This window comes from Vulpes vulpes, chromosome 7, assembly GCF_048418805.1.
Source record: "Vulpes vulpes isolate BD-2025 chromosome 7, VulVul3, whole genome shotgun sequence".
NCBI lineage: Eukaryota > Metazoa > Chordata > Mammalia > Carnivora > Canidae > Vulpes > Vulpes vulpes.
In genome coordinates, this window is record NC_132786.1 from 27,796,905 (window position 1) to 27,822,191 (window position 25,287).

Sequence of the window (25,287 nt, forward strand, 5' to 3'; positions counted from 1 at the left end):
AAGAACTAGATAAAATATTTAAGCTTATTTAGCCCAGTGGCTTTCAACCTTTTTTTGTTTGTTCATTAAACTGCAGACCCCTCGATCAACCAAAATTTTACTGGTTGTTACCGTCCACAAGCAATCTATTACCAAGTCTTATTGAGCCTCTTGCTAGGCATTTCTTTTTTTTTTTTTTTTTTTTTAATTTTAATTTTTTAATTTATTTTTTATTTTTTTATTGGAGTTCAATTTGCCAACATATAGCATAACACCCAGTGCTCATCCCATCAAGTGCCCCCCTCAGTGCCCGTCACCCAGTCACCCCCACCCCCCGCCCACCTCCCTTTCCACCACCCCTTGTTTGTTTCCCAGAGTTAGGAGTCTCTCATGTTCTGTCTCCCTTTCTGGTATTTCCTACTCATTTTTTCTCCTTTCCCCTTTATTCCCTTTCACTATTTTTTATATTCCCCAAATGAATGAGACCATATAATGTTTGCTAGGCATTTCTTGACTTATTTTCTACATCCTCAATGCTACCACCAGCTCTGAGCTTATTATCACAACAGCCTCCTTACTACTTACCCGCTATTTACTCTTCTTCAATGCAATTCATCCTCCACAATGCATCAAGACTCATCTTTTCAAGGGGTAATCTCAATCCCTCTCCAAATTTAAACCCTTCAGTGTCTTTCTGGTCCTCCATGGACTACATCCTTTGCTTCAATCCCTTCTCATTTTCCCTACCTCCAGCCCCTTCCAGTCCCAGACTAGGTGAGGTCCTCCTAATACATATTTTTATAACACCCCACCCTTTCCCTTTGTAGCACTTGTCACAATTGTAGTTTCTTAGTTTCTGTGTAAGTGTGGGGGGTAATGCCTGCTCTCTCACCAAACTCCAAGCTCCTAAAGACCAAAGAAATGCCAGTCTCTTTCCCATTGCATCGCCAGCTCCCAGCACAGTGCCTGGCACACAGACACAAACTATAATACTCAGTCGGTATTTACTGAGTGAATGAGTGACTAAAATAGAACCCCAATATTTAGACCAAATGATATACAAATAGGAACTCGGCTCCTTCTTGGTGGCCGAGACACCACATGGAAACTGTGGCTTCTACGGACCAGCATGGATCTAGTTTAAACTCTTTATTTTCAGATAAAATATTGAAACCCAAGACATTATGGGATGTGTAGAAGGGCACATACTAGCAAAGCCCTTCTGATATCAAAGATAACCATATCTTTCCATTGGGCCTCCACTGGCAAAAAGTGCTAACTTGAGGCACACCTGGGTGGCTCAGTCAGTTAAGCATCTGCCTTTGGCTCAGGTCATGATCTCAGGGTCCTGGGATCAAGTCCCTTATGGGGCTCCCTGCTCAGCAGGGAGTCTGCTTCCCCCTGTCCTTCTGCTCCTCTCCACTCGAGCACACACTTTCTCTCATCCTCTCTCAAATTAAAAAAAAAAGTGCTGACTTGAACAGATTATATCTCTGTCATACAACAATTCCTATATATTTGGGAACCGTCTAAAGAGCTGGCAAGATTTAGATGCTAGAAGGCAAGGACAGAGAGGAGCCGCTCAAGTTCAGCCATCAGAGAGAAGCTGATAAGCAAACACATAAATCTAAATCTCATTTCTTACCAAGTATTGCAGGGTCCCCACAAAGGAAGTACAAAGACTGCCCTGATCCAGTTCCTTGGCATATCCTAGGTCAATAATTTTGTGTATTAACTGGAAAAAGAAAAAAAAGAGGAGAAATTGGAGGATTATGAAAATACACTGTCTTCTTATAAGAACTGATTGCTGACAAGAGCAGAGGATATTTCTGAATTCTCCAGTAGTATTAGATCCTGAGTTCCTAAGAACCACCAAAGAAGGCTCCCTTCAATATGGCAGATATAAGGCAAGAGAAAACATGCACAGTAAAAAGGCTGAAAAAAAGATACATGTTCTCCTTGGCTCTGCAACTAATCACTAGTGGAAGGTCAATATGAATGGACTATGCCCCAGCCCTCAAGATTGCTAAATCTGAACTTTATGAGGTTAAAGACCTTCTCAGGAAATACCCTTAGTTCTCAAATCTTAGAACACTGGCAAGAATGGGTATGAACCAAAACAAAAGTGAGCCCTATGAATAGTCACGGGTCAGGCCCAAAAATGTTGATGGACTGAGTTGGATTACTATATTACTATATTCCACTCAGGAGACCCCTTGCTTGTCACCCCTAGCCAAACAAAACAAGGCTGTGAAAGGGCACAGTGCCAAGGTGTGGTGCTGTGTGGGGAGGTAACCCCCACATCCAAGCAGGAGAGCCCCTGAGGAGGGTCCCAAAGAGCTCTGGGGAGACTGAAGGCTGGGTCAGGCTCTATGGGCAGGTGCCAGCTCCAAATGCCTCCTCTGTGTCACATCCAATGCAAGTTGAGAGCTGGTTTCCAGGTTAGCATCAAACATTGTGCTCTCAAACACACAGGAAACAGAAAGTCTATTTCTAAGAGGTACTGGTCCCAAAGGCTGGGGTGGAGGTGGGAAGAGAAACATTATTTGCCTTATCAGATTCCTGCAACTTGGGCAATTAACAATGTGATCCATTCAGACTTGCCTCCATCTGCAAGCAAGAGCTTTTTGCTGAACTCCATTTCAAATCAAAAAGTGTTCCCAGAGAATCAAAGCAAATACAAAGTCAAGGAAATGCAATTATAAACAAAGATATAAAGGGTGTTCTTTTTCTACCAGAGCAGCTCCCTGAGGCAGTCCCCTGAGGACTTTTCCAGGAAGGTCACTCACTCTTTGCTCTCCTTGCTGCAGGACGATGTTTTCTGGCTTTAGATCCCGATGTATGATTCTGTTTTCATGAAGGTATCTAAGTGCAGAGGCTGAGAGGGTGGAAAGGGGAGTCAATTTTCATTAAACCTAAAAAAGTAGATTTCATTTCAAAATCTCCCATCCTGTGAAAGAGGAATACTGTGTGTCCCCTAACACACACTCTTTCAGTGCAGAGACTCACATGGAGGGACAGGGCCTGGGGCAGAAACTCCTGGGATGAAGTGAAGGGGGACCTGGTTACTGGAGAATTTGGATCACCACAAGAATCTGGCTTTTTCACACAACAAATTCTTAGCCTTCCATCCACAAAGTCACCAATTAGCCTAGTGCAGTGGTTCTCAAACTGTATTGCCCGGACCAGCAGCATCTAAGCTGGTAAAAAATGCAAAATTCTGGGATCCAGACCTGCTAAATCTGCAACGTTAGCAGTGACCCCACCATCTGTGTTTTAACAAGCTCTCCAGGTGATGCTGATAAAGTCTGAGAAGGGAGAACGTCGCTGGTGCAGAGGCTCCAAAGTCTAAACTCCACAGGGTGAGAGATGTCAGAGCCAGCTGCAAGGAAGAAGAGACGAGGGGCTCTGTCCCTGCACTTGATAGTCCCAACATATTTATTAGGTGCCTGCTTCTCTGCCAAGCTCCGGGAGGGACATAAGAGACATGATGCCCAACTTCAAAGAGCTCAGAATCCAACTGGGAAAGAAGGAGCCTACACAACCCTGGCTGTGCAGAGATGTGAGGATGCCATACAGGAAGGCCATGGCACAGAGCAACACAGCTCCTGATGCAGCTGGGCTCCACACTGGATGTGATTTTCACCCATAAAAGAGGTTTAATAACTTTAACGGAAATCCCAGAGCTCGTTGTACTGCAAAAGAAAAAAAAATGGAGTAGGCACTGGAAGGTGATAAAATTATCTTTGTTTGGAGATGATGTGACTATGCTTAGAAACTCAATAGACTCAAAGCTAGAAAGAATTTAGCGACCTGCAAACAAAACAAGTATATTCAAATGAACAGCTTTTCTCTATGTCAGCTATATCCAGCTGAACTAGAAAAAGAAAAAAAAAATCCAATCCACATTAACAACAGAAACTCTAAAATACCATGGGATCAATTTAGGGAGGGGAAAAAAACTAGCATTAAGTGAGGAAAGTAGGTGGCATAAAGAAGAGCCATACAAATAACATTTAAAAGTTTTAAAAGTTTATGGCAACATGACACTATTTACAAAGTCAAAAGACAAAAAGGCTGAGAAAGAAATATCTGCAACACACACGACAAAAAGTAAATATGCTTAATGGACAAAAAGTTCTTTCAAATTAGTAAGAAAGCAGCTCAGGAGAAAAGGGAGCAATCGACTCAAGAAATGCAAATGGCGAACAACTCTACATCAAGTTGCTCGAGCTCGTGAGTAGTCCATAAAGTGCAAATTAGAGCAAAATGAAATGCCTTTTCCCACCTCTTCAACCAGCAAGAATTTTAGATGAGAAATAAAGGCATTTCTCTACATGGCTGGAGGGAGTAAAAATTGCTATGCCTTTTTGGGAAGGATATCTATTAAGTCTTAAAATGTACACATCATTTGACCCGTTACTTCCACCTCGAGTAATCTACTTATAAAGTCAAAAGCTTCATAACATACAGACAAGGATGCTTATTGCATACCTTGGAGTACAATACTTAGAAATGAACTCTAGTCCTTAATTAGGGAACAGCTGGACAAATGATAACAGAGCCACATTATCACAGGCGCTGATTTCAAAATCATTTAAGTTTCTAGAGAATATAACTCAGATACAGATAATATGAGTCAGAAGAATGTCAAAGATGGGGCTTCTTTATTATTTTTTTAAAAAAAGATTTTATTTGTTCATGAGAAACACAGAGAAAGGCAGAGACCCAGGGAGAGGGAGAAACAGGCTCCATGCAGGGAGCCCAATGGGGAACTCCATCCCAGGACCCTGGGATCACGACCTAAGCCAAAAGCAGAAGCTCAACCACCGAGCCACCCAGGCATCTGGGTTTCTTTGTTTTAAAGAGATCATTAGCAATGGGGTGCTTGGGTGGCTTGATTTTTGGCTCAGGCCATGATCTTGGGGTCGTGAGATCGAGCCCCATGTCAGGCTCTGCTCTGGGAATGGAGCCTGCTTGGGATTCTCCCTCTCCTTCAACCTTTGCCCCTCCTTACTTGTGTACTCTCTCTCTTAAAAGAAATAAAGATTTTTTTAAAAAAGAATCTTAATAAGCAATGACAACACTAAGAGGTTCAACAAGGAGACTCCTCTGTGCTGCCACTATCCCCACCACACACACACACACACACACACTCTCTCTCTCTCTCTCTCTCTCTCGTTCTCATCACACCAGACAGAACGCAGGCAAACCAGAGATGCCGGCAGCCTTCCTTGTCGGCTCTGCAGAGCAGAAGGCCTTCCATAAAAACCAAGGGGTCGGACACACTGCATAAAGACTTCATGCTGAAGATTTTCTGAAAACATATCTGAAAGTCAAAGCCAGATAAACAAATGACTTCCATCTTACTAGGGGAGTTCCATCTCAGAATATTAAATTAATTACAAAACCTCTAATTACATCTGCCCTTTTCACCCAGACTTTGACCATATGGTTCCAGTATTTTATACTGTTCCTTATTTTTCTTTCATAACTGAATACAGGGGACTGGCTTAGGTCCAACAAATGTCCAAATGAAGTGAAAGACTATAAAATGTTCCAACCTCTCCTGTTCCTGACTGTATTAGCTCTTAAAGACTGATACTCCTGGGGGCACCTGGGTGGCTCAGTTGGTTAAGTGTCTGCCTTTGGCTCTGGTCATGATCTCTGGGATGGAGCCCCTGCATCAGGGTCCCTGCTCAGTGGGGAGTCTGCTTGTCCCTCTCCCTCTGCACTTCCCCCTCACTTGTGTATACTTGCTCTCTCTCTCTCTTTCAAATAAATAAAGAGAATCTTAAAAAAATTTTAAAAAGACTGACACTTCTGAGTGGCACGCATCTATTTTACTAATTTTTTTTCTTAGAGAGAATGCAAGATGCAAGGGGGGTGGGGTAGGGGTAGAGGGAGAGACTCTTAAGTAGACTCTGTGCTAACCATGGAGCCAGACACTGGGTTCCATCCCATGATTCTGAGCCAAAATCGAGAGCTGGACACTTCACTGAATGAGCCACTCAGGTGCCCCAGTGTTTTACTCATTTTTATTAAAGAATCAAGGCAAAAGGGGGATTTGGGTGGCTCAGTTAGTTCAGCATCTGCCTTCAGCTCAGCTCATAATCTCAAGGTCTCAGGGTCAAGTCCTGTGTCAGGCTCCCTACTACTCAGTGAGGAGTCTGCTTCTCCCTCTCTCCTCCCTCCTCATGCTCTTATAAATAAATAAAATCTTAAAAAAAAAAAAAAATTGGGATCCCTGGGTGGCTCAGTGGTTTAGTGCCTGCCTTCGGCCCAGGGCATGATCCTGGAGTCCCGGGATAGAGTCCCACATTGGGCTCCCTGCATGGAGCCTGCTTCTTTCTCTGCCTGTGTCTCTGCCTCTCTCTCTGTGTGTCTCTCATGAATGAATAAATAAAATCTTAAAAAAAAAAAAAAAGAGAATCAAGGCAAAGTACAGCCAAATATTCAAATAACTACACAAACAAGCCTTGCATGCAGGGATGGTGCAGCTGAACCAGAACTCTGGCTGCCTGAGAGCCCTGCATACAGTAACTCAACATGTGTGCACACTGACTGCCTCACAAAGGTCCATTCTGGTGCATGACAAGAGTGTCAGGGTATGAGCTATTTAGAAAAAAAAAAAAAAAAAAAAAAAAAGCATGGGCTGGTCTGCTCAAAAGCAGAATATGTGAAAGTTGATACTCACTGTGTTTTAAGCAAGTACATACGCCCAGGCTAAGATAACTCCTCTGAAGTCAGATGTGCACATCTCACTTCATATAGCATGGGCCCCAAGCTGGTGAGATATCCCAAGAAGCCCCGCTGCTGGTGATGGAGAAGAACATTCAGACCAGCCTGAAAGCACTATTCTCTACACCAGGCTGATCAGGAATTGTCATCTGATCTTTAGTGAGGAGGGATGCAAGCTGGTTACTAATCCACTGATTACTATTAATAGCTGTCTAATTTACATTTAAGCAACTGTGCATAATAAACTTTAACCCTCATCTCAGGGCATTTGTTCTCAAATACTTTTGTCAACTTTATATTAAGTCTAGAATTAAGGAATTCTTCAGGCATTGTTCTATGTAGTTTGCGGGACTGAGTAAGATAGTTGAAATTTCGATTGGCAACAACTGAAACAGCTCCCCTTACAGGATCAGTCTGTAGGAGGCACAGCCTGACTGTGTTCCATTTTACAAATAGAACCTGAGGAGCAGTATCACAAAATGAGTCAAACTTGTCCTGAGATGAGAGAACGTAATTTAATTGGATGGAAAATGAGAATTTGAGATGAAGAAAAATACTTTTGCACCTGAGGTTTATTAAAAATCCAAACCCTTAGTGAGAGTGACTGTGTATAAAAATGGAAAATCACAACACAAAGCAGAAAGCCTAAAAAATTTCTCACATTCTAGTTCTAAAAAAGCATTGTGAGAAGCACCTACTCAGTGTGAATTTTTAAGCTACACAGTGGCATTTCCTAGACTGGATACCACAGAGTGGGTCCAGGTTAAGGGCTCGCCACAGGAGAACAGTCTCCTCAGTTATCCTTGTCAGGATTGGCATCCAGGTAGTTACCCCAGCTCTCCCTTAGCTCATGAGGAGACGTAAAAGATATAACTCAAGAGTTCTTACTGATGAACCAGAATTTCAAATCACAGCTCTTGTATATTTTTTTCAGATTACAAACCACAAATCAGAGAGCCGCCAGAACCAGCTATATTTCCATGTAGAAAAGCAGTTAAGAGTTATATCCATGAATCCCTACCGACTATACCCCAAATTTAAAGGGATTTACTAAAGTCCGTGAAGAACATTCCTGTCTGATACATTTCATGGAAAAGAAATGGAAAGATAAATGGACCAAGAAATGGACATGGAGATTAGAGGAGAAAGGAAAGACAGTCATCAACTGACTTAAGTCACCAATGACTAAGAAGTACAACAGAATGTTTGTTCACTTGATAAAAACTGACTATGTTAAAAATGAAACAGGTCCAAAATGGCATCCCTTGCACTAAGGTCACATCACCAACAGGGACTCAATACCTAGCCTAACTGTATTTCCAGCCTGTCCTGGGAATGTAATCTTAACTAGTCAGTCTGGAACTACCTGGTCAGCACTAATGAGGTGGTCTGCCTGACAGACCCCTGCCATCCCCCAAAGGAAGGTGACCTTGCCTGAAACAATCCTCTCTCTGCTAGTGACTTCCTTGCCCCTCCCCGTTCTGACTGTAAAAGCCTTTCACTCTGTACACCTCCCCTGAGCTCCTTTCTATTTGCTAGATGGGATGCTACCACCCAGTTCATGAATTGTTGAATAAAGCCAACAAGAACTTTACAATTTACTCAGTTGAATTTTGTCTTTCAACATATGTAGTGACAACTGTGGGATCCGAAGGAAACTTCCGATAACATGGGGAAACAAAAATACAGGTATGGCACCCATGACCCCTTTGAGCTCTCCTTCTTGCTGTTCTCCACGGGCCATTGGTAAGTTCCTCTCAGTGCTCAGCTCCGCTCTCTGTACTAATTGGCAGTTAGATGGCTCCCCATCTAACCGGCTTTCCACAGTTCCCCATCTGATTGAAATCCCCAGCCCTTGGTTCAATCCTCAGATTCCACCTTGGGAGCTGCTGGTGGCTCAGTTCACAGTTCCTCATTTGTTTAGGATCCCAGCCCACAGGGCCCATTCCTTGGAGTCTGCTGCTTTAGTCCTTGCCCCAGCCCCAGGTCCATGTTAGGAATCGGTGGTGGTTACCAACCAGGCTCAGACTGGGTCTGATGTGATTTGTGTAGATGAAGGCTACTATTAACCTCAGAAGCCCAAATCCACAAAACCAGTGGGCACAACTGAGCATTTAAAAGTAATCAGAACGCATTCTACCTAACTCTTGAGACTCCTGGGTCTTAAGCTAGTCTCCCAATTTAAGAATAAATTGGTTACAGAATGAGCCAGATTGACACTAGGGCACCTGCAACCTCAAGAAAATTTCCATGTGATGAAGTACCCTGTAAAACACCTTATAATCACCAAGCCAGCAAGCAGTGCATTCCCCTTAGGTACTAGGTTGGCTCCAAGAGAATCAAAGCCTTAGCTTTAACAAAATAAAAATTAATAAATAAAAATTTAAAAATAACCCTTAAATTCCAGAGTTCAGTGCGCCACCTTCCAGCAATCTGCCTATTTAATGACTAAGGACTATGGTTTGGGAAGCTATAAATATCTACGAAAATGGCAAGATCTTACCAAAGACAACCTAGAATTACAAAGGCCAATATGGGGAACATTCCAATTGAACCAGATCCTTTTTTAAAGAAGTACACTTAAAAGCAAGGATCCCAAATCAAACAAATAGAACAAGATACCTATTTTACTTGATGCATAAAAGCTTCCAAAAAGGCTTCAAGATTCCAAAATAGCTTCACTGAAAGTTTCACTGCAAATAAGCTAATGAAAAATTAGACACAAGAGGTGTCTAAACACCACCTAGGGGTATTTGGATGGCTCAGTTGGTTGAGTGTCCAACCCTAGATTTTGGCTTGGGTCGTGATCTGAGGGTTGTGGGATGAACTCTGTGCCAGGCTCTGTGCTGAGTGTGGAGCTGCTTGGGATTCTCTTGCCCTCTACCTCTGTCCCTCCCCCTGCTCACACGCTCCCTCTCTCTTAATAAACAAACAAAAAAACAAAACAAAACAAAACAACACCTAGGTCTTCTGTATTGCACCCTCCCAGGGCTGCATCATCAAAAAACTGGCAGGAGGGGCATGTGGGTGGCTCAGTGGTTGAATGGCTGCCTTTGGCTCAGGGAGTGATCCTGGGGTCCTGAGATTGAGTCCCGCATTAGGCTCCCTGTGGGAAGCCTGTTTCTCTGCCTCTGTCTCTGCCTCTCATGAATAAATAAATAAAATCTTTAAAACAACAACAACAACAAAAAAAAAAAAAACTGGCCAGGAAATCAATGTTTCATTTGCAATCAACAGGGACAACAGAAAAAAAGGTTTTCTTAAAGGTTTAGTTCACATTCTTCAACATCAACTTGAATGCCCCTTATCTGCCTCAGAAGGAGGGCCCCTACTGGTCAGAAGCTGAGGGATTTTCTGGTAAGGGGATCCCTGGGTGGCGCAGCGGTTTGGCACCTGCCTTTGGCCCAGGGCTCGATCCTGGAGACCCGGGATCGAATCCCACGTCGGGCTCCCGGTGCATGGAGCCTGCTTCTCCCTCTGCCTGTGTCTCTGCCTCTCTCTCTCTCTCTCTCTTTCTCTCTTTCTCTCTGTGACTATCATAAATTTAAAAAAAAAATTAAAAAAAAAACATAAAAGTGCTATGCTATTCTCTTAAATAGCTAAGTGGAACCTGAAATAAGAACTAATTGAAAACCCTTACCAAATTCTGGTAGACACTGGAGCTACACTCTCTACTTTATTTTTTTTTTTAATTTTTATTTATTTATGATAGTCACACAGAGAGAGAGAGAGAGAGGCAGAGACACAGGCAGAGAGAGAAGCAGGCTCCATGCGCTGGGAGCCCGATGTGGGATTCAATCCCGGGTCTCCAGGATCGCGCCCTGGGCCAAAGGCAGGCGCCAAACTGCTGCGCCACCCAGGGATCCCTACACTCTCTACTTTAAACCCCACTCAGAGTCTACAGATGGGATTCTTTTTTTCTTTAAATTTTTATTTATTTATGATAGTCACACAGAGAGAGAGAGAGGCAGAGACATAGGCAGAGGGAGAAGCAGGCTCCATGCACGGGGAGCCCGACATGGGACTGGATCCCGGGTCTCCAGGATCGCGCCCTGGGCCAAAGGCAGGCGCTAAACCGCTGCGCCACCCAGGGATCCCTACAGATGGGATTCTTAAAGATTGGCAGAAGCCAGCTAAGCTGAGACTTCATTCTAGAGTCAGATATCTTTCTGATACCTCTCTAGAGTAAGCAGTAGAGAGAGGAAAAGAAAATGTCTTTTGCATCCTTCCTGGGAAGGCCTCTTGAGTCCAAAGGATCGTTCAAGACTACCAGGAATATTTACCGTTTGTCCCAGCTCAAATTTGACAAAATATTTGAAAGGATTTTTTTAAAGCAATATCTACACCCAACATGGGGCTTTAACTGACAACCCTGAGATCAAGAGTCCCACACTCTACCAACTGAGCTGGCCAGGAGCCCCTGAAAGAGGACTTTTTAAAAATAACACTGGTCAGAAGTTGGCCAAATTGGAAGCTGATAATCAGAGCCTGACAGGAATTGCTTCTCCCCTAAGCTAAAATAAAACTACATATCCAGAGGAAAAGAAAAAACTTCTGAAGGCTTTGTGGAGGGATTTACTAAAACACTGCAAAGACAAACAGCTCTAAATCCAGAACCTCAATCTTTTTTATTTTAGTTGGAAATCTTCTCCCTGATGTTAAAAAAAAAGCAAATTGCAGATAATGTGGCTTAAATGAGTGGGCCAGCCTATGGTATCATTTAAGTTACAGCCCAATTCCTTGAGATATTAAAACCAACTGTCCTTATCTTACGAGTCTTTGCAAAACCAGAAATGCAGCTCCAGAAACAATTTAAAGTCCACCTGTCCTTTTTACCAATTTCTAAACCTCTCCTACTTTTCTCAAAAGGCTTGTAAGGATTGTGAAAATTCTGACCCTAGGGAACAAAAGTACTTCTTAGAGGAACTTAAGTTCTTTCCCTGTGCCTTTGAGAGGTAAATGCTTTACCTAAAAACTCTTATCTAGACCATCCCCAATTCCTAGGACTGAAGAAAAAAAAATCAGGGGAGGTTTTTCACAAATAAAAATTGCTACAGAAGCTCCCTTATCCCAAATCTGATCCACAGCTTCCATACAATTACTTTTAAGGACAGCTACAAATCTTAAGTGTCTTTCATACAAATATTGGTAGAAAAAGCTTTAGACATCTAGATAATCTTATTTCATCTCCCAGAAGCCTGACTTGGATCCAAATGATCCTTTATAAACTAAGGAGTTTTGCATTATCATACTCATCTTACTGCTAAAATTTTAAAGTGAAAGCTATAAGGTCTTTGTTTGCATATGTCTACACAATTACATTTGTCTATACATATGTGTGTTGTAGATGTGTAGGATTCTCTTCCTCTGAATGGTACTGCCAAAATTAATATGCAAAAGAGCTCTATTTAATTGGCTTAAAAACAAACAAGCATTTATATGATGTAAGTATTCCTAAAATTCTCAGAACTATAAGAGAAACTAACCTCAAATGCCTTTCAGGTTCACACTTTCTGGGAAAATACTTGGTGTTAAAGTTAATTTAAGTTTCTTGGTTTAATTAAAATAGACATGTCTTCAGCGTTGTCAGTACTGAATTTAATGCAGACATACATTTATTCTACATATGTTTACTAATCAAATAACCTCATATTATCATAATGTAAATTGTCATATATTCATATGATATCTATCTTATATCATCAACAGGAAAAATAACAGGATGATGGCTGACTTTGTCTGATGTCTCATGGAGCTTTCCTTGGTAGTCTAAACAGAAACGTATGCTTCTAAAAATTATTAAATATATTCATACATTTGCCAACATAACAAATATTGGTGCAACAGGCAGTTTACAGCCTGTTAAAGTGCTTAAGTTTTAGTTTTCACTAGAAACTAAGGTTTCTAAAGGTTAAAAATTCTAAATAATATGTAATCAAAGCTACTGGAAATAATAAGAGAAACATCTCTGTACCCAAGGAAAGCAGGGTGTGTGCTTTTGGTAAGAGAAGGTATGAGGAATGGAGAGGCATTTTTGTTGAAGGAAAAGACATTTTGTCCCAACGTGAAGCTAGTTATTTCAGAATAGGAAAGAGGAAAAACACAGGACAAAATGTGAACGTAAAAAAGATGTAGGTTTTTTAAAAAGGAATCTTTGGGCAAGGAATTTCATGTATGGTCAGGTTAGCTACGATTAAAATGAATTTATTTGAATAAAAAAGTTTTAATATCAAAAAGAAACTGGTGCAAAGTTAGAATTTGGTTTTCTCTCTGTTAAAATGACAAAGTTTTCTTGGACTATTGGTCTAAATGAAGTCTTTCTGATCCTGAACTACCTGGTATTTTGCAGAGGGCTCCTGGAACATCTCAAGATTTATTTTCTCTATACAAAGAGTATGTAAAACTAACTGGATTTGCTATGTTAAATTATATGGAAAGCACTGTCAAATAAGGAGTAATATTAAGCTTTCCTTATTCTTCATGTCTTAGAAGAATATTACCAGTAACAATTCCAGTTATTATCCTAAAATGTTATCACAGAAATCACTAAATTTCCTTATCAAATGAACTCTCATCAGTTCTTTAACAGTAGGTATTTTTAAGTCTTTGTCACTTGCAGAGAGTTACTATTCTACTCTGATGCTCTTTAGAAAGTGTTTCTGCACATGTGCTCCACCTTCAAGGAGAATGGGCTTGGACTTTGGAAAGAACTTTGGCAAGTACAGGATTCTGATAACTTTAAGATCATCATAAAACTGTCCTTAGTAAGAATTTCCAGAAATAATGGAAGAAGTGGATTAAAGCAGAATATAATTAAATGGGACTGAATAACCCAAGGAGGATGATTATGAACTTTTGTTTGAAACACTGCTGGTTCCTCCATGTTTTGTTTTTCCTTTCCAGATTTAAGGAAACTTTTAAAGCTACCCAGGACTTACAGCTATTTGACAAAGCATACCTTTGTAACAAAGGTATGGGTGAAGCATTTCCTTTTTCTCCCTATCTGATCCCTCTAGAAACCAGAAACCCTTGAGTATTCTTTTCAAGATAATATAGTTAGGTATTTGTGTAAGTTCAATAAGACTCTCTTCTCCTTGTAACAGGACACAATTAGAAATGTGGGCTATATCACCAAGGACTTGACTGAAATGTCACATTTATGAGAGATGTGTATAGACTCAGATATGACCACACAGTTTAAGAAACTGCTAGGAAAAAAACTCATTTGGTACTTTGCTTATAAGAGGGTCCTAGCAGCCTTACCAGATGAATAAGAAAGATCACTTCCTGGCAGGCCCAGACACCTCAGGATATTTAGGGGAACCTTGAGAAGAGAGAAATTCACCCAAATTATTGGTATTGCAGGTAAAATCTGATGGTAAATCCTTGGCATGGCCTCCTGGCCTCAGAGGCTTATAAGGGTTCAATCTGATTCCTTACGACAGGTTCCACAAAGCAGTCTTAAAAGGAGCTTACATGGCTAATCATTATTCCTGCTGCATTTCTATTAAGTAAACAGGCCAAGTTCAATGCAAACAATTCAGTTTTACTGTAATTATCTTTAACTTAAAAAATAGGGGTAACTGTAGAGAGAAAAATTGTACTTTTGTAGATATTAGATTCCAGTACTGTTAATTTTCTTTGAGGTTTTGTTATAGACCTATAAACTAGATTGGATCCTGATAGTTTCTTCAAATATCTGCCTATGACTCTCCAAACTAATGTTTCTAATTTTCTCCCACCCTTCTGATTTGGAATCAATAAAGACAAATATTAATTGCCCTTGAATCTCCTTGGAAGGGACAACGCCAGGTCTTCCTCACCCACTAGATGGTAGCCAGACTTCAGGGATGTAGGTTGACGTCTACCAATTAAAAAGGGCTCCTTCAGACTTTGGGAACTACACACCAGCTGAAGACCTCAAAATCAAATTGACTAGGAAGAAATAGCTAACACCAACGTAGACTACTTCCACCTAAGCCACCAGATCAAGACTTCACACTTTTAACACGAGATCCTTTCTTCCTCCTTCTCTATCCTTTATTCTGGCACTAGCCTGGAAAGATAACACCATCACCTGTATCTCGCAGGCCTTTGCTAAGGGGGGTAATCCAACCTGCAAACAACCGTTGGGTATGCCACAATGCCAGTAGTTCTATAGTTCTGCCTCTTACACACCTCTGATTTCCAATGTGTCAGTTTCTCTAGAATAAACTTGGCCCCCTCTCTACAGTGTCAGACACCCTAACCCTGAGGGTCCATTTCCCAGTCTCTGGTTAACAATCCTAAACCCAGGGAACCTTGAAGTCAGGCTGTACATAAAGAAAGGGACACAAGAGAAGGGTAACCAAAATAAAAACCACCTGCATGGTCTACCAACCCTTAGATTTTGCTGGCCTCCATTCCAGTCCTGTGCTAGGACTCAAATGGGAATTACCAGGAGGCATTCAAAATTAGCTCCCTCTGGCAGATCCTTGCTTTCCCAGTTGGGAGTACAAATGATCAAGAACCTCACAACTCTTAGAGCAATAGCTGCCCAATAAAAATCCTTAGACTAAAAAAAAAAAAAAAAAAATCCTTAGACTCTAACAAAGTACTTCATAAAAGGACAGTCCTCGATTATCTGGAAACTGAGCAAGGTGTCTGTGCTCTGGCAAACACTGCTTACTGCCCCTGGATTAACACTTCTGGAGAAGGTAAAACTCAGCTACATAAAATCACTGAACTAAGCCATCTGGCTTAACAAACGGACTCAACACAGTCTCTCTTTGTTTGATTTTTATTGGTTTGGGTCTTGGGGACCATGGCTTTGAAGTATCCTCTAGACACCACGAGTTACCCTGCATATAATAATCATAGTAATCTCCCTGGTAACACTGTATTTCCTCAAAAAGTTTTAAATGCCAGTTCATGGCTACTAACCATCAAATGATCTCCCCAAGACTGGAATGTTGAAAAATGAAGAGAGTTACTGACTAAAACAGTGAACCTGAAGTCATGACCAGTGAATACTACAGAGATTCGGCAAAGTCATGGTCTATGAATAACCACAGAGCACCAGCAGAAACTATAAGAACTTCAGAGCCATAGCTGGGGGTGATGCTAATACCACTATAATGATTTTGAAATCATACAAATATATAATTTTGATCATATCTCAGTTAAGTCTGATCAAAAGGGAAGGATTGTTAAGAGATGACAGGCCAAAAATGGAGTCACTTGTGCTAAGCCCACATCACCAAACTGAGACTTAATACCTAACCTAACTGTAGATTCAGCCTCTCCCAAAATGTAATCTTATTCAGTGTGGAATTACCTGGTCTGCACTAATGAGGTAATCTGCCTGATGGGACCCCTGCCATCCTCAAAAGAAAGGTGACCTTACCTGAAACAATCCTCTCTTTGCTAGTAACTTCCTTGTCCTGGCCCCTTCTGCCTGTCAAAGTCTTTCATTATGTACAGCTCTTCAGAGCTCCTTTCTATTTGCTAGATCGGATGCTGCCCAATTCATGAATCACTGAATAAAGCCACTAAGATCTTTACAATTTACTCAGTTAAAATTTGTTTTTTAACATTTAACACTACTGTGTGCCAGTCACTCCACCTTCACTGGACCTTCCAACCACAACAAATTAGAAGGCCAAGTGTGAACACGTGGAGAAAGACTGAATCCAGCTGGGGGGTTCCCGGCTAAAATAACCCCTGTGATTAATCAGCAAGGTAGCAAGGCAGCCATACCAAGTGCTGAGAGAAAACTACAAAACCATTCTTGTTTGTTCAACAAGTACTGATAAAGTGTCTTGTATTTCCTAGGTATTGTGGAAAATGTGCCACTGAGGCAAGGCGTTTTCTTCACTTACTGCAGGGTCTGGCCAGTGGCCCCTCACACCAGAAATCTGTCCCCAATGTCAAGCACAGGGAATAGAGAGGAGAAATGGGATATGTGACTCGAAGGAGGGCTGAAAGGATCTGGAGCCTTGAAATGAAAGGGTATAGAGCAGGAAGAGGGCGAGTTCTAGAGACAAGATTCGTGTCTGGGTGACTGATGGGAAAATGGGCTGCTGACACAAGAAAGGGATGCCAGGAAGGGATCTGGCTTAAGGAAGAAGTCTAGGACTTGGTAATGGCTTTGGGAGAAGTATACAGACACGGGTAATGGAGTTAAGCAGAGAGCTCAGGGTTGAATACACAGACTCTGGAGAGAATATGGCTGATAAGGAGGTTGTGAGAATAACCTGGCAAAGAGAATACTGGAAAGCAGTGGGTGGTCAGTCCAGGCACAGAGAGGGGCAACGGGGACGGAGCAGGAATGAAGAAAAAGCCACACAGACAAAACTCTGGGGGAAGATGATGCATTAGGGGAGAGGCAGGAGACACTGGGTATGCAGTCAGGCTGGGACAGTGGAGAGGGCGTCAAAGATGTTCTGGGGCGCCCATTCTGACAGCCAGCCCCCTAGATGATGAAAATGGAATATCGAGTTAGAAGGGATGGCCGCCTAGCCCAAACCCTTCATTTTAAAGTTGAGGACAGGGCAGCCCAGGTGGCTCAGCGGCTTAGCACCGCCATCAGCCCAGGGCCTGATCCTGGAGACCCAGGATCTAGTCCCACGTTGGGCTCCCTGTATGGAGCCTGCTTCTCCCTCTGCCTGCGTCTCTGCCTCTCTCTCTCTCTCTGTCTCTCATGAATAAATACATAAAACCTTTAAAAAATAAATAAATAACTAAAATAAAGTTGAGGACATATAGCCCCAGAGAGTTACCACAGTTTCCCATAGAGAAGAAATGAAAAGACAAATAGACCAAAAGGTCCTTGCCCAGGGTGACAGAGCTGGGAACTTGGAGAAGCCAGAAATGAAAGCCAGTTGTCTTCTCTTTTATTATTAGTAGTCCATTTATGCTTTCCAACATACTTTATATACCAATGATCTGAATTGCTGAGATCGGGTAATCCTGTTATGTTCTAAGTCCACAATTAGAAACACTAAATAGAAAGGCCAATTTGAATGAAGTTCTCTTCCCTAAAGCCCTGTATTCCCTTTGAACCTCTCTCTGCCTTTTAATGCTGAAGCATGGCTGCCTACGAGGCATGGCCACAACAGACACAGATGGTGACTTGGAGAATGAGGCACCGATGAAACGGGGAGGCGGGGTTCCTGAAGGTTCCAAGGACAAGACGGTCTGTTCCCGCAGTAAATTGGCCATCCAGAGAGTCAAGGAAGATCGACTGAGACTTAAGACCCAAGGCGGTCACAGAGATCACACAACCAGACCACCCAGCTGGGCAGGGCACGCACAGGCAGGTCCCCCTCAGGCAGGGGAATCACGGGCCTCCAGAGTGTCCATCTGTCCTTCAACCTTGAGTGCTCAGCTCAGGAGGAAACACACTGCAATGTTTTCCAAAGGATAATGAGCAAGCCTACTTAAATAGAGTCCACTTAGATGTAACTTCCTTGAGCTATTTTAGGGTTATGTGGAAATTCAGATCATTTCCAGCTGCCTCTGTACCTGTCTCTGGATCTCTTACCAGCATAAGAGAATAATGCCTAATAGGTCTGTCCTGGCATGTGCTCACCAGGCAACAGCTTATTTTCTCATATTTATGCTGTAGTATCTTCCTGGTCAATTTAAAGTTCACTGAAAAAATCTTCTCTATTATCTTGATGCTGCTCTGAGTGGGCATCTCTGTACAATCAGTGGCACAGAGGAGGTTACGTTAAAACAGGTTTAATCCAGAAGAGAAGGCACTGACTTCTGGACCCAGTGGTCAAGGGTGTGGCTCTGACACTTATCTGAAGCCAACCTGGCAGAGAACAGCAGTGGCAACTCCAACAAAGGAAACAGGGCTGGCACTTGGAACAAACTGGAACAAAATATGCTCAGGAAATGTTTCAGAATACAAAAGAGCTAGCTTAGATGTGCTCCAAGAAAAGCTTTTGAACTCCCGCTCAGTGGTGAGATCCTTGCAAAAGAAATAAACTTGATAAATCCTGTACACAAATCAGAAATGGGAAGGAGAAGTATAATACAAGCTTATCAACAACCTCTGCCACAACCACAACACTAGGGGATGTGACTGCTTCCAGAAGATGAATGACACAGGAACAGGTCTGAAGGGTAACCGTTTCTAGGAAAGGAACGTCACAAGACAACCACCAACCTGGTTTACCAGATCCCAAATCAGGATGACAGGTCTTTCAAAAGGGATGCTATTAATCCAAATACAGAGTGGGGAAGGACATGAGAATGGAACAAACATTTGCTGACCGCATGTTATGCCAGGAGCAGAAAATACTGTGCCGGTGGCTTTTGGTATATCACCTCACTTTATCCTCATAACAACTCTAATGAGGTAACAGTCTCATTTTATAATAAAAGAGATGTTCTTAAAACCTAGGTGACATGCCTAAAGTCACAATGCCAATAAATGGAGGATTGAGTATTTGACTTGGGACTGTAAATTATATGTGGACATCTTTTTTTTTTTTAATAGATCCTTATTTTAATTTCCTTTAGGATTTATGTCTTTCATTTGACATTTACAGAAAAGCTGCTATATAAGATACCACTATTCCAGATGCTGAAAATACAGCAATGACTAAAATCTCTGCCTTCAGGAATTTAATTCTAGGGACACCTGGGTGGCCCAGATCATATCCCAAGGTCCTGGGACTGAGCCCCTCCCTGCTCAGTTGAGAGCCTTTTTCTCCCTCGGCCTCTGCCCCTGCTTGTGCTTGCTCTCTCACTCACTTTCTCTCAAATAAATAAGAACTTAATCCCAGTGTATTGGTACTCCAAAAGTTAATCATTTCCAACTTAGGGTTTCTCTTTCTCACAAAGAGAAAAGATAAGGAATCAGTGACCTAAAGAATTTCAATATTCATCCACCTACAGGAGAGCTGAACTGCATACACACTTGGAAGTTTACCAGTATTCACTATTCTGACTTACGTATAACTTAAACACACACTTAAAACTTCAATACGTAATATGAAAGCTGTCACATCAGTCAGTGGTAACTGGATATTAAAGGCCAGACCAAAGAAGATGCAACCAGTAGAGGCTCTATTAATATCACTAGAGAATCACTTGAGGAAGTAAAAGTTATAAATCCTGTACAGGGATACAGGAGTACAGAAGTAGAAAATTCTGTACTCCAGCCAATAAAATGAAAACCTTAATAACTATATGCTGAATGCAAAAATAATCTCACTGATGAAAGAAAGTATCTGAGAGAATAAAATTTTTAAAAAATGACTTAAACCACTAATCAGAGAGAAATAAAATAAGCTTCCCACAAGGAGCAAAAGAATATTCCCCAACCTACTAACCTGCCTTTAACCCAACTCAACAGAGAATAAATAATTTGGCCACTAGGGTAACAAGACAATCAAGTATTGTCTAAGTAAAACTTGGCTTGGCAAGCCATGTGGCAAAGTGTCAGGAAAATAGGTGGGATTCTTAACCTATGCACCAGACCCTCTAGGCAGACAGAGAGGGCCCTTCCAGTAGACCCACAGAGGCCAACTCATGAAGGAATTGGCCTGGCGAGTTAGTGGTGGACGCCCATTCAAGTCAGATAAAAGGGGTGTGACGTCAACTCATCCTCACTGTGAACTCCATCCAAAGGACAAAGATATGGAATAAAGAGGGAGATGGAATTTTCTATGTCAGGTTGTTTGGATCCTAACTTGATGTCAGTGCTGGCCTCTCCCTCCCCTCATTTCCTTCTTGCCCACCCTCTATGAAGAGTGGCACAGGGTAAGGGTAAGGTGGACCCACACTGGCACGGCAAAAATGTTGTAGAGACTAGAGGCCTACCTATCCTACCAGGTTTACATATGTGGCAAAATGGTAAGGGCTGGTGAACCCAGCTGAAAGTCACGTGGGTTTCACTGTACTACTCTTTCAACTTTCCTATACACTTGACATTTTTCTAAAGTATAAAAATAAAAAATGTTTGAGCAAACGAAAAGCATGCAGCTTCAAAGTGTTTGCAATGGAAAGGAATGAAGATGGTATCAGTGCCTACATGTGGGGCACACACTCAGTGGTAAGCTCTGGATAACTTTAAATTTTAAATCTCAAACTATCAACTTCTACGAATAAGCTGGAAGATTAAAAAAAAACAAAACAAAACAAAAAAAGGTTTGGGTCAGGCCCTCTCTCACTTCTGCTGTCCGTTTCTCTAGGCCAGAGCCCTGCGCTGGTCAGGTGGCCCCCCAACCATGTTCCTGCCCAAGGCAGGTGCCAGGGTCCAGAACCTTGTATCTGAGCTCTGTGGTCTAAGGTCACTCTTTGCCCTGACCTTCTCAGACAGTGTGGCAGACACTATCATCTGAGGACAGTAACAGTACCAAAGGATTAAACGGGAGTTTTTCCTATGGCTATAATTGGCAAAAGAACTGCCAATGTGGAAGTGGAAAAATTAGTTGCCAAGGGATGAAATTCATTCAAATGACAACCTGTCCCACTGCTGGCCATTCCAGGAAAGTAGGGAGTGGAGCTTTTTAATGGGAAGGAAATCTGTTATTCTATATACATAATTCACTCTATGACTGAGTCCGGAAGGAAGGGAAATCTATTTGAGTTCAGTACCTGTCTGACTAGCCCTCTGTTGACCTCCCCACCCTGTCTGTACCCCTGTCAACTCCACCCTCTGGAAGGAACAGAGGACCAAAATATCTCCCCCCTGTGCTCCGCAGGGACTCCCAGGGACCCCACACACTCTCCCTGAAGGGCACAGCCTGATTTCCAGGGCTGGGATTTACCGATGTCACTCAGCAAGGTGAGGATGGCTCCTTCCCGCAGGCCACAGCAGTTCTCAAACTGGTTCAGGTACTGTCAAGAGGTTGAAAAGAAGCATCAGAGTGAGCAGTCCCTAACCACCAACAAGCCCACAGTGTGTTTTACCAGCAGGAGTCATTTGAGTGCCAACCCCAGCTCTGGGCTTTGGGGACCTGGGCAGCAAGACTGGGAGGCACTGGCCCTAGGTGGAGGAGGAGGAAGCAGCAATGAGAACCCCCACAAGTGCTCAGTCAGGTACTCACAGGTGAGGTGTCTCATTCTAAGGTGACGGATTCTCATTCTCACCTGAGCTGCAGTTCTGAGGGAGATGGGCCAAAGGCTATGCTCAGCCACAGTGGGAGCACAGCTCCTGAGAGGCCCGCAGAGGGTGAAGTGGAAGGTACTCCCTGAAAACCACGCTCTGGCCGCTTCCCCAACATGGCCTCACTGGGTGATGATGGTGGTCGGGAATGCATAACGAGCACTTACTATGTACCTGGGACCAGGCAAACCCTGCACAGATCGGCTCAGCGGAGCTCTACCTACACTGGGTCATATCATCCTCCCACTGCCACCAACACAAGCACTGTTGAGGTTTCCACCTCACGAGTCAGGAGCCTGAGACGGAGGGGTGCCGTGATGTCTGCTCACACAGCCATTGCAGGGCAGCCCTGGAACATGAAGCCACATCTATCTGAGGCCTGAACTCAAACATGTGCCCTCTTTGCCCCCTGGCCCGGGCTCAATACACTGCTGGCAATTGGCCTCAAATGAAAACAACGAAGAAAATAACTTCCAACTGAGGGTTATGGTCATTAACTAATATTTATATCCAAGAGCCTGTTTCCTGAGCTGGGCATATACATTTCACTCTTTCAGTCCGTTCTGGCTTCTACACCTGCTCATGGGCTAGCCAAGCTCGTCTCTCTGTGCCCAGGGGAGCAGACTCTGAACTTTTAAGAGGAGGGAAAGACAGGCTACTTCATTTGGAGAACAGAGAGAACTGAGGTCCCAGGTGCTCTGGGCAGCCCACCCCCAGGTACAAGACTGCAAGGACTGCCTGCCTCCCTCAGATCACCCTGTGCCCCACACATCAGGTCAATCGTGCTGCCGTGTGCATCATCATCTTCCCTGGCTGATGAGGTCTTCACTGCCTACCAGAGATCGAGTCTCGGGCTTCTGAGCCCTCCGCAATCTGGTCACTTCCCACCAACTCCCACACTACCCTCTAAGAACCACTCACTCAACCGCAACAACATGACTGTCTCCTATTTTAAATAACTGCATTTGGTAATCGGATGATTGTCAAAGATTATGAAAATAAAGAGGAAAACTGAAGCACTATCAAGTCTCCCATTTCCATTCACTATCAGTCCCCTGCCTATAGGTCATGCCAATGACTGTTCGCATCCTGCCATGGCCCTCCCATGACTTGCCTATCTCCCATGGCAGGAGAAAGCCAGGCGAGCAGATCAACCCTTGTGGGAAATTTCCTTTACAAAAAGAAGGCATAAGGGGCCAGAAAAGTAAGGAGAACAGCACACGATGCTGGGCCCAGGAAGCTGCCGTGTCAGGAAAGAAGAAATGCCTGGGTACCCTGCTCCCCACCCTCCCCATATAATATCGTGGCCTTTCTTCTAGCATGAAGAGTACAGGAAGGTGTGCACTAACAGACTAACCTCTTTTCAACACAAAAACAACTTAGTTGTCTAGAGCTTTTATTTTTCCTCCTCCTATGTGGCACCATTCAGTTTCATAGAGAGGTGGCCTGCGGTTGGCTTCCCACTGCAGCTGTGTGAGGCCTGCTACTCCACCTCATCGTTCTAGGCCATAATCTCCATCCTTCACACAGCAATCCCGCTGTACCAACATCACAGGGATGTTGAAAATCAAACCAGGCCAAGTATAAAAGCAGGTTGTACGAGCCAGTTTCAGAAAACGTTAGGGAAGGTGGACAGGCGCAATTGTCCCCAAGACAAGGAAGGGCTGCCACCACTGCCCAGTGGCAGTGTATGTTCTCATAAAGAGAAGTTAATGTGCTAAAGGGACGAACGCCCAGATGATGAGTCAGTGGTGGCTCTGGAACGTCGGCCCAGTTCCCTGATTATGAAGTCAGCTCCCTTCCTGCCTTACTCTGTGACCCTGGGTGCAGCACTGCCACATCTGTGGGACAAAACCCCTCCTAATAAGGACAGCAGTGACGCTGATGCACTGAAGGATTGTGGTGGCCCTAACATGCCCAGGGAAGAAAAGTTTGTTTTGGAATTTGTCCAGTCTTCCCTGTCCTCAAAACCTGGTGACTTGACTTTTCATTTTAATAATCACTGTGCAGTACATACAGCAAGCCCTTCCCTGACTTTCTCGTAAAAGCTTCTGATTCAGTCTCTTGATTCACATCACGCACATGTCACCCCACCCCAAGCATGGGATGGGGGATCTGAAAAGAAAAAGTAAGCCCACTGCAATCCCTGTGGCTGCCTGAGCTTCCTGATGATGAAACGGTGGTGCAAAAGGCGTCCCCACTGCCCCTGCCCAGACGGACTGCGCCCTGCTACCCTGGAAGCCTCACCTTTCGGAGATCTCCTCCTTGGCAGTACTCCATGGCCAGCAGGGGCAGGTCATTGGGAGCCAAGTTCTGCATCCCCTCAGGGACATCCCGGGCAGCCACCACATTGGGGTGGTTCAGCCTAGGAAGGAGAGACCAATGAGGGAAAAACCCAGGCTTTGGCTCAAACCCATTCCCCTCCTTTGTCCATGTCTCAGCAAAGCTTTACAACAGAGGCCTGGACTAGCCAAGGGCCCTCAGGAGTAAACAGGAGAATAGAGGTCAGGAACGGGCTACTTACCTTGGTGCCCGGTCAGTTAGCATCCACCCAGCTCTACTTTCAGCACCACGAGCTCAAGGACTGTGAGTGCATCATGTGCAACTTAAGTTTCTTTAGAGTGCCCCATATCAAGTCCTCACTGTACTTCGAAACTGCTTCTAAAAGCATAGAAAGTAGAGGGACTTCCAATCTCATGCCATTCAAGCAGGGGGGTAGGGGGTGTGTGTGCATATGTCTGTGTGTGCAAACAAGGTGATACCTCTGTTTTTTAAGAGGTTCATAGAAGGAGCACCTCTATGTTTGAGGTCTTCCAAGATGACTCAGTTGCTAGTTTACCTAAATGCTGACCTACCCCCTCACTACCAGGGAGGACAGATCCATCCAGGGGCTGACAGTCCCTGTACCCACACAGGAGAAGTAAGTACCTGCCATTAGTTCACAGCAGTAGAGAGGAGCATACCACCTTAGAATTGGAAATAGAGGAGGGAAGAGAAGCATCTTTGGTGACAAAGGAAAATGCACTGTGATGGCTATTTTAAATTATTTAATATGAGAAATAAAACTGACCAAAAGTAAGGCTCAGTGTTGGACACTAATGGCCACTCCTCTAGAAGTCATCTGTTAATCCTGACGGAGGGACTGAGATTTATGATTTTCTTTCCTGGATGTAGCATGTGGGGTGGTTGCTCCAGATCCCAAAGCTCAGAGGGCTCCCTCCAGATTTCATTTCCATGCCCCAATGGGGCCCCTCAGCTCCTGTGGTCTCCTCATCCCCCTGCAATGCCGGCCCTGTCTCAGTTTGGTGTACTGGGCCCTCACCTTCTCATGATCTGAATCTCCAGGCACCACCGCTCTCGATTCCGGGGACTGAGCTCCTGCCGGCACTGCTTGATAGCAATCTGCTCACCTGTTTCCTGCAGAGAGAGCACACACGGGGACGAGATGAGCAGAGCCCACA

General features: G+C 43.5%; 1 protein-coding gene across 8 annotated transcripts in view; it reads right to left on the reverse strand.

The window, feature by feature from the left end:
- Window positions 1–25,287, reverse strand: part of IKBKB (inhibitor of nuclear factor kappa B kinase subunit beta) — a 59,008-nt gene that overhangs the window by 20,225 nt on the left and 13,496 nt on the right. For 4 of the 8 annotated variants that reach the window (XM_072763447.1, XM_072763445.1, XM_072763446.1 and 1 more), the window contains exons 3-8: window positions 25,149–25,243; window positions 24,351–24,487; window positions 24,074–24,191; window positions 21,489–21,558; window positions 2,769–2,857; window positions 1,625–1,714 (exon numbers count right to left, since the gene is read on the reverse strand). In XM_072763447.1, the coding sequence (XP_072619548.1) occupies window positions 1,625–1,714; window positions 2,769–2,857; window positions 21,489–21,558; window positions 24,074–24,191; window positions 24,351–24,373 (390 nt within the window). In that variant the 5' untranslated portion in view covers window positions 24,374–24,487; window positions 25,149–25,243. The remainder of the gene's footprint in view (window positions 1–1,624; window positions 1,715–2,768; window positions 2,858–21,488; window positions 21,559–24,073; window positions 24,192–24,350; window positions 24,488–25,148; window positions 25,244–25,287) is intronic. The other 4 variants (XM_025993665.2, XM_072763442.1, XM_025993664.2 and 1 more) reach the window with 1 other exon arrangement.